The sequence below is a fragment of the Drosophila navojoa genome, chromosome 4 (genome assembly GCF_054131105.1).
Source record: "Drosophila navojoa isolate 15081-1374.11 chromosome 4, UAZ_NAV_1.0, whole genome shotgun sequence".
NCBI classification, from domain to species: domain Eukaryota; kingdom Metazoa; phylum Arthropoda; class Insecta; order Diptera; family Drosophilidae; genus Drosophila; species Drosophila navojoa.
Window position 1 is genome coordinate 12,941,216 of NC_142892.1, and position 9,238 is coordinate 12,950,453.

General features: G+C 37.4%; 2 protein-coding genes across 3 annotated transcripts; one reads left to right on the plus strand and one right to left on the minus strand.

Moving 5' to 3' along the window:
- Positions 1-114: 114 nt before the first annotated feature.
- Tmep (Transmembrane endosomal protein) lies at positions 115-5,900 on the plus strand. Of its 2 annotated transcripts, XM_018100442.3 has the most exons (8): positions 115-410; positions 2,193-2,469; positions 2,538-2,703; positions 2,776-3,034; positions 3,106-3,442; positions 3,786-3,860; positions 3,921-4,005; positions 5,358-5,900. In XM_018100442.3, the coding sequence occupies exons 2-8, from the start codon at positions 2,194-2,196 to the stop codon at positions 5,624-5,626; spliced, it is 1,467 nt and encodes a 488-aa protein (XP_017955931.1). In that variant the 5' UTR covers positions 115-410; position 2,193; the 3' UTR covers positions 5,627-5,900. The 2 variants fall into 2 exon arrangements, with proteins under 2 accessions (XP_017955931.1, XP_017955932.2); XM_018100443.3 differs by lacking the exons at positions 115-410; positions 5,358-5,900 and adding an exon at positions 4,188-5,208.
- A 967-nt stretch (positions 5,901-6,867) lies between these two features.
- Positions 6,868-8,156, minus strand: LOC108650197 (uncharacterized). The gene is made up of 3 exons (XM_018099315.2): positions 7,985-8,156; positions 7,749-7,928; positions 6,868-7,685 (listed from the first exon to the last, which is right to left on the minus strand). Exons 1-3 carry the CDS (start codon positions 8,032-8,034, stop codon positions 6,941-6,943), a joined length of 975 nt encoding a protein of 324 aa, XP_017954804.2. The 5' UTR covers positions 8,035-8,156; the 3' UTR covers positions 6,868-6,940.
- Between the last annotated feature and the right edge of the window lie 1,082 nt (positions 8,157-9,238).

A 9,238-nucleotide genomic window follows, 5' to 3' on the forward strand; every position in this document is an offset into this window, starting at 1 on the left:
CTCATTTGCTCAGCTGAAATTGTACCATAAAAATCGTATAGCAAACTCGCCAACAAATAAACATATCGATATGTATGTATGAACAAAGTAAACATCGCAAATATCGATAAGTTATCAACAATCTAGTTCGCACGCTAGTGAATGTAAGAAAATTGCTGCATTTTTGTTAAAATTAGATATAAAAGCAGCACGTAATTATTTAAAACATAAAAAAATCCTGTGTTTTGTATGTTCGTTATGAACGCGTTTGCGTTGTCTCTCTTTTAATCAACAGACGAGCACGAACGTCTGTTCGCGTCGCAGCGACGGAAAAAATTGAAGTGGTTATTGTTGGAGTAAAATTAAACGGAATTTCGAGCTGTGAAAATTACACGCAAAAGCAAATCGAGAAAAATTGCACTTATAAAGAGGTAATAAAGTTGCATTTACAGTGTGCGTGTTGCAATATGTGTATGTGTAAAAGTTGATTTCCCTGAAACGGACAAGCAGCAAGTAAAATACCCATTTGTGATGACGAAATTTGATGAGTATATATATTAGTATGTACGTGTGTGTTTTTATTTTTCGCATTTGATAAGCAAGTGTGAGTGAGCTATTCTTGTGGGTTTGTGCATGTGTATGTCGTTTGATAAGCAGCAGTCATTGGACAGGTATCTTCTACAACAGAAAGGTCGCATATGTTGGCATTTAAGCCTCGTATTTATTTACAGTGTATGGCTTATATTTTGGACACATGCATGAAAATCAATTTGACTGTTCAACTAGAAGCCACACAAAGCAGACCAAAAATGTAATTAGCACTGGCTGAACGAAATTGTTGCTGGTTTTGATTTCGGCCCATACTCCCACAAAATTGACATACACCATGCATACGCATATGCATATACATATGCAAACACATATACATATAGTATTTTCTTCGTATCTGTCAAAAACGCTTCCGTGCTGCTACTTCAATTTGCAGAGTGGAGACTTGTGGAGACCTTGGTTTGTGCCAATATATCTCTGTATCTTTAGCAGACAGCAACTTGTTGTTGCTTTTATTTTTCGTTCGCTTTTATCTGACATTTCTCTTTTTGCTAGATATTTACACAAATGTATGTATGTACGTATTTTTCTCAACTGCTTTTAGTAGATTTGTTTATGAGTTCACACTTTTTGGGTTTCAGTGCTCAAAGATTTTGTTAATTTGTTGCTGATGTAGCTGTGGAGAAAATATTACGCTTTACTTCAGGTTCAGTAAGATTTTGAGTTTTGCATAAGTCTGAGTCACGTTTGTGTTATTTTTGTATTTAGCGCTCGTTTCTCTTTGTTATATATACTCATAAAAAGAGTGATTATTAATATAGTATTTGTTATTGTATTACAAATATCAATAACTTCAACCATTGGCGCTGGGTAAGGTCGCCTATTAATTTTGTAGGGCAACACTTAAACTGTCCGAACACTGATTTTGTAGAGATTGGCAATGAACTATTTTGCAATCCATTGCAACCCGTTAATTTTGTAGAGTTTTTGAAAGCTAATCCGCGTTTTCTCGGTTATAGTAGAAGAAGTTTAACTAATATATTTCATTTAAATTTAGTAAATTTCCAAACAATTTCAGTGGAATGAACCACCTGGAAGTGTTTGCCTAATTGTCATTTACGTGTATTAATATGCATATATAATTGCGTCAATTTGCGTCGCCATTGAGCAGCTTCGCGTGCATGCAGCTTGTTTCACACTCGATTATTGATTGATACACAGCTGTATTTACCTACGTTGCATAGTTGAACATAGAACTCGAGTATAGAATCGATATAGAGCAGTTCGAGCTGACCCTGAGAGAAAACTTTTTCACAAGTTAGCTAGCTAGAGCGGCCCACGTAAATATATTGCGAGTCCATTTAATATAATGTTGCGTGTCAGTCTACATTTCGTTCATTGTTCATGATGATGTTTCTTTTGATAATGATGATCTAATGCGTGCCTCTCTCCATACTGCTCCACATTTTGCCGTTGACCCCATTTACTGAGCATATTGCAAGCTGTCTCTCTCATCATTTAAAATTTGTAGTTGAAAAACTTTTGTGTGCACTGTCAAAAAGTAAACAAGTTTGTATACCTAATCATAGTGTTTGCCTTTCTCTCTCTTTTCCTCTTTTTATTTTCATTTTTATCTAATTGCTAACTCGATTTTGTTGCGACAGAATGAGCACAACGCCGGCCAGTCTCATTGAGGCGGCTATAACTGTGAGCAGCGTCGCTGCTGTTGCTGCTGCTGCGACAAGTAACGGAACTGCTGATACTGCTGCTGCAGCGACGACCCTGAAACCGAATACGAGCTACTTTGTGAAAATGGGAGTGCCACCGGAGCCGTTGGATCCTCTGCTTCATGTGGGCGATGGCATATTCCTGCAGACCAAAACAGCGCAGGTGCTGGCGGGCGTGTTTGTTTGGGCAGCGTTGTTTGTCACATGTCAACAGGTGAGCAGCCACTCAAATCATGAAATTCAATAGATATACACTCAACTAATCACACATTTCGCTTACAGATCTATCAGCATTTACGTTGGTACACCAATCCACAGGAGCAGCGCTGGATAGTCCGTATACTGTTCATAGTGCCCATCTATGCAACCTACTCATGGATTAGTTTGCTATTCTTCAACTCTGACAACGTTTACATTTACTTCTTCACGGTGCGGGATTGCTATGAAGGTGCGGTACTCTCATAATCTGTTATTTCCCCGCGTAGTCCGTTCTAATCTCTGCCTGAATATGCTTTTACAGCCTTCGTGATTTACAACTTTCTGTCGCTATGCTATGAGTATCTAGGCGGTGAGGGTAACATTATGTCTGAGATACGTGGAAAGCCCATAAAGACCTCCTGCTTGTACGGCACATGCTGTTTGAAGGGCAAGACATACACCATTGGCTTTTTGCGCTTCTGCAAGCAGGCCACGTTGCAGTTCTGCTTGGTTAAGCCACTGGTCGCATTTATAATCATCTTTCTGCAGGCTTTTGGACATTACCATGATGGCGATTGGAGGTTTGTTGTGTGGCAGCGTACTTAGTAATCAATCTGAAAAGTTTGCTAATCTATTGTTTGTTCTCTTACAGCGCTGATGGCGGCTACATTTACATAACCATCATCTATAACATTTCCGTTTCGCTGGCTTTGTATGGTCTATATCTGTTTTACTTTGCCACTCGTGATCTGCTGACACCGTTTGAGCCCGTCTTGAAATTCTGCACAATCAAGTCAGTCATCTTCTTGTCATTCTGGCAGGGCGTAGGTCTGGCCATACTCGAGAAGGCGCAGGTCATATCGCCCATTGTGGACAGTGCTGGCACTGTCACCTCGGCTGGTACCGTTTCCGCTGGCTATCAGAACTTTTTCATATGCATTGAAATGCTGTTTGCTGCCATTGCGCTGCGATATGCTTTCCCCTATCAGGTTAGTACTATATGACAGGTATAGCGTACGATAAGATAAGTTGGAGCTCGTTTTGGCTTATCTGTAAATTGTGCCACGCTTGAATGACTGACTACAATATTTTCGCAATCAAAGGCAAATGCTTTAACAATTTGACTATCAGCTATCAGCCATGCCTGGTATATGATTCATGTTGTATATTCCCTATTTGTGGTATAGGAATTCTAATAGGGGCTCAATTTATAATAAGATATACGATAAGTAAGGTATTATTGTGGGTAATTGATTTTAAGAGACCGTGCGACTACTGCTGGCCTAAAGCATATCAGCATTTATTTTTAAATTTCTTATCTCTCCATTTTAGGTCTACGCGCGCAGCTGCATTGGCGATGGCCACGGACGCTCTGTCACTATGCAGTCTATTTCCAGCAGTCTCAAGGTAAATCTCTTAAGCAATGTTTTTCTTAGCGAATCCCTAACATTTTCATATTTTTTCCAGGAAACCATGAATCCCAAGGATATTATGACAGATGCTATACACAATTTCCATCCACAGTATCAACAATACACACAGTATAGTTCAGGTAAATTCTTTCTCCTATTCTTTTCTGCTTTCGATATTTTTCGTCTCTTGTTGAATGTTTGTTGCCTGCTCGCTGTAGCTATTGAATGTTGAATCTTATCAATTTTACTTTGCTTTTCATTCGCATTACATTATCATTATGTTTTACACTTTTGTTTTCTTTCTGTTTCTTATCTTTTGCAGACGTAACCTCAACTCAGCGTTACGAAAAGCTCTAAAACTCTTAAAACAAATACAAACAAAATACAAAAAAAAAAATAAATAAATAAAAAAATAGCGATGCCCGCTACTAAACACTAACTATAATTCCAAAACAAATGGAGGGAAATAACAGCATATATAAGTAATAATGATTATAGTAAAAATCAAGCAGTTTAAAGACAAATCAAGTGTACTTAAAGCTAACAATTGACACCACAGTTGCCTTTTGTTGCCGCTTAAAGATAATTATAAAAACAAATATGCATTAAATACGTATTAGGCCTAGTTACTTACTTACAGAAAGCGCGCACTCGAAAAACCGATTACCACAAAATTGCCTAGCTGCCTTAGAACTGAATGATGTACTCTGAAACACTTCACATTACCTTGTTTAACGTTCCCTCTCCTGCTGATTTGTGTGTATTTTTTGATATATTATGTTTACGTTTACGATTTAAGCCTTTTATCAACTTATTTAAATGTTAGCGATTTATTCTACATACACTATATATAAATTGATAATATTGTACAATATTATACATGTATGTGTAAACAAAGATTTTATTAATATACGTATGTAATTATTTGTATAAATGGCAATATATAAACAATGGACCCTAAACAGATTAACAAACACTTTCCAGACTCAATAGGGATTTTTGTGGAGTATTCTTATTCAATAATTTGAGATTCTCACAGTTCATGTTCTTAGCTTATTATGCATTTAAATGTTCAAATTTACGAATATATAGAAATCTTTCGGTTACAATATCACTTTTAGCTCAAAGATACCAAAAACAAAAAAACAAAAAAAAAAAAGATAAAAACAAAACAAAAAAAAACCTTTTGCTTTATGATTTTTTCTTTTTTGTGATAGACTCAAATCGAAAGCTCTTGCTTTTTATGTTTCTTTATTTTTTTATAAAACCTTTTGTAAATGTTTAAATGAAGTGTATAAACTATCTTTAATTAACTGTATTAAATAAATGTACGATAAGCTTAACTGCGTCGCCTTTCCTTTGCTTGCAATGTTCACATATATCTAAATATATATACATATCCTATATATGAAAGCCTGCATTTTGCATGAATTTCGAATCTCTTGTTAACTCCCAACACTATGAAACCTAAGTAAATAAAACCTTCGTGCAGGTGGCAAGAATTCGCGTGGCATTCGCGTCTCCAGCTACGATCCGGATGATCCAAATAGTGGTAACCAAGCTGCGACCACGGGAGGCACCACAGCGAGCAGCGGAGGATACAATGCGGTGGCCACTGGAGGCGGCAACAGCAGCTGTGTAGCATCCAAGACGCTGGGCAATCAGCGTAAATTCATTCCGGGCGGACAGCGTGTGGCAACCATTAGCCAGAACTACAACGAGAAAACAATGCTGCTTAGCAGCGACGACGAGTATCAGTAGAGCGAGGCAGCAGCAGGTGCTAGACAAGTGCAACTGGCAGAGAGAAGAGGGAGGACGTTTCGATGATCAAGTGGTTCCGAGTGGTTCCGATTTGGCTGGTTCCATGTTTTGTTTTAAGAATTGTTCGTTGTAATCTGTTTCTTTTCTCTTTGTTTGGAAATATTGAAAATGTTTCGTTTGACACTGGACCTCAAATGGTTTTGATTTGCTTGTACAATAATCTTAAGTAGCGCAACAGTAAAAAAAAAAAAGAAGAGAATAAATAAAAAAATAACTATAGAAAATGATTGATATATTTATATACATAGAGAAACGGAAAATGTGTATGCAAACAAATGAATAATCAATATGATTAATTTGTATTTTTACACCACGTATGTAGACAGTTTAAAGGATGAGCATTTTGATTCCATTTTCTTTTGTAAGTCGTTTGAAAAACTTTGTATAAATCAAAAGAAGAAGAAACAAAACTTCAACTCTAGCGTCTAAAAACCGTCGTTGAGCAAATCTAACAGGCTGCTTATACAATAAAATTTCAAGAAATATAAATATATATTTTAAAAAATATATATTATATGAAAATAAAATAGCAAGCAAAATATCTATCAACTAAGTGAAAACATTTTTTAAACCACATTAGCTACAACATTAAATTGAGCAACTGTGCTGAGTCCGGTTAATGCATACGAAAAAATACCTAGATAAATCTATAAATATATATATATACATATGTACGTATGTGTAACCCGTTAGAGCTATGATAATTGAAATATTAGACGAACTCCCAAGCAACAGAAATGTGTAAAAATCTTTTACCTGTACAGAGTATGATAACTGTAAGAAAATTTTCCAAACTTCGACTCACTCGAAATAGCTTCTTAATAGAAACGAAAAGAAATAAAACACGTTTAATTATCAAATAAGGAAATAATGCGCTGAACGATGGGGCAAATAGGCAATGTCAAATTATATATGTCTTATGTAATTTAATGGTTAACTCTGCAATGCGAGCCAACACAAAATCAACAAACTAAAAGTCTTTTATGTACAACCATTTTGTTAACCCTAAAAAAAATGAATAAGAAAATAAAGTACATAAATGTCATTAAAATATACAACCAAATTCTAGTTTTGCGGTAATCTCAACTGCCTTCTTATGACAAATTTAAAAAGCTTTTAACGTTATCTTTGTGTTGTTTACCAACACTTTTTCAGTGAATAGATTTTTAATTTTTTTTTTGAAATTTGGTTGCAGAATTCATTTAAGGAAAGTAATTTTTGCAAAAGGCAAAAGTAACAACAGTTCCATATGCCTTACAAAATTTTTTCTCTAAATAACTGTTGAATCTTTCTTTTCTTATTGGGCGGTGCATCGTCATCATCAATATCTTCTGTGCTAGGCTTGAGAGTAATCTGTGTAAATGCTGGTGTGCGACGCACTGCATCTCGCCTGATGGGTTTCTTTTCAGTCTTCTGATGAATTGGCCTTGGTTTTACATGGGGTAGAGGAATTACCGATTCCTCCTCAATAATCAAATCAAGATTGTTTATAATGTTGATTTCGGGTTTTACTGTAAGCGGTTTATGTTCTGGTTTTAAGCTTTTATATATCTCTTCAGTACATTTAGAAACGGTATAGTTAGTGCGTATGACAACTAGATCTATGCTAGAGCCAGATGACTGGTCATTCTCAATCCCGCTGCGAACGGCATCGAAAATCAGTTCGCGTGCTTCATCCTCCGTCATGTCCGGCCTCCAGAGACTTTCCATGATACCCATGGCGCAATACTGCCCGCTGCCAATGGAGGTGTATCGGCTTACTTCGGTGGTTCCATCGAAGTGCACACTGTAGAGGTGCACACCCTCGGGATCCACACCACCCACCACAAAGCTAATCAGCATGCGGCCCATCAGGCTCGTCAGTAACGTCTTGATCAGTTGCTTTGCACAGACGACGGGAAGGATTCGTTTATTTATCGCAAAATAATGAAGTTCGCACTGTTTTTCTAGCAGTCGCGACAATTTGAACAGATCGCTGGCATAGCCACTGCCACCACAGCTGCACAGAAGGAAGGGATAGGTCAGAGGCGATCAGCCGCTATCTGATCAATCGAACACTCACTATACATTACGGTGCAGTCGATAAATCTTTTGGGTTGCATTCGAACTAATCAAACTGTTGCGCGTTGCCCTGGTGTCCGTGGCAATCATGACGCCCGCATTAAACTCTAAGCCCACCACAGTGGTGCCAGTGGTGATGGGCAACGGTGGCTTATAGCCCATCTTTATTATCTCCTCATTGCTGTAGGCGAACTCCCTTTTAGCTATTGCTCAGGCTGCTGTCCAAATGCTACTTACCGCAAAAAATTCTCATAGTTGAAGCCTCCATAGCAGTGGTTCGTATTCATGTTTGAGATAGGCGTATTTGTATGAATCTGAATTGGATGTAAGAGTTGAGATATGCTTTAGCTTTTGAATATATATAGTATTGTATTGTATATAGTATTGTATTTGTGTATCAGAAAACTATGTGAAAGGCTACTCGAGGTAGGGAACTGACTTTTATACCATTGACTGCTGTGTTTTTACCCTATCGGGTAAGCTTAAATAGTCAATGAATGTTGTTAATTGACATAATCGATATCATGAATTTGATTAAATATTTAATAATAATCTATAATCTATTGATTTACTATTTGACAAAGTCTCTGATATATTGGCAAACTTCTCTCTCATACTATAAAATTTCTGGTTTAAAATACATTTAATATTCTTCTTTATATTAGCTTCCACGAGCACATATAATTATAATCATAAAAGAAAAAAAAACAACTCTTTAATATTTCAAAGCAACCCAAGCCACAAGGCTGCGATTGAGTTTGCCTCGAAGCAATAATATCATATGAATATCATAAGTTACAATGATATTAGCCCAAATAGACCCATTTCTATTCACATATACACACTCACGCACACAGAAACACTTACACGCGCGCAAGCACACACACACACGCTCATGTGCTCGAGTTTTGAAAACACAAACGCGCCAGGCTCCATTAAACAACCCACTGAACCTCCAACTCGTACAGCTACCCCGCCTCCGAAATGTGGATGGGTCGGTTTATTGGGTTGGTTTCGGGTCGCTGCAAGCCAAGTATAAAAGTGTCAAAACTTTCTGTTCTGAGTTTGTTGTATCCTTTTGTTATTTGTACTCCGAGTGTACATATATACAAACACATACACCCACACACACACACACACACATAGAGTCAGACTCAGTGGCTTATATACCACGCCAAGCTCCCATAAAAAGAAAGAAATCTAACAAAAATCAACGAGTGAGCCAGAGAGAGAGAACGAGCACAGGAGTGAGAGGGAGAACGCAACAAAAAGGCAGCAGCAACAGCAAAAACCATAAGCTTTTCCTTTATTTGCTCATTCTTTTTGTATATACATATATGTATGCCTGTGTGTGTGTGTGTGTGGGTGTGTGTGTGGGTGTTCGGGCTGGGTGTGAGTTGGCGAAAGCTGCGCCCAGTCAACAGCATTTGGATTTCGCCTGCCTTCAGCTGCTGTGCGCCCGTTCAAAACACAAACGGAATGATAATGATG

Coding starts and splice junctions, on each gene's coding strand:
- Tmep (XM_018100442.3), top strand. CDS start 2,194: ATGAGCACAACGCCGGCCAGTCTCATTGAGGCGGCTATAACTGTGAGC. Junction 3,035..3,105: donor TACCATGATGGCGATTGGAG/GTTTGTTGTGTG, acceptor GTTCTCTTACAG/CGCTGATGGCGGCTACATTT. Junction 4,006..5,357: donor ATACACACAGTATAGTTCAG/GTAAATTCTTTC, acceptor ACCTTCGTGCAG/GTGGCAAGAATTCGCGTGGC.
- LOC108650197 (XM_018099315.2), bottom strand. CDS start 8,034: ATGAATACGAACCACTGCTATGGAGGCTTCAACTATGAGAATTTTTTG. Junction 7,929..7,984: donor AACTATGAGAATTTTTTGCG/GTAAGTAGCATT, acceptor GTTCGCCTACAG/CAATGAGGAGATAATAAAGA. Junction 7,686..7,748: donor CGACTGCACCGTAATGTATA/GTGAGTGTTCGA, acceptor CCTTCTGTGCAG/CTGTGGTGGCAGTGGCTATG.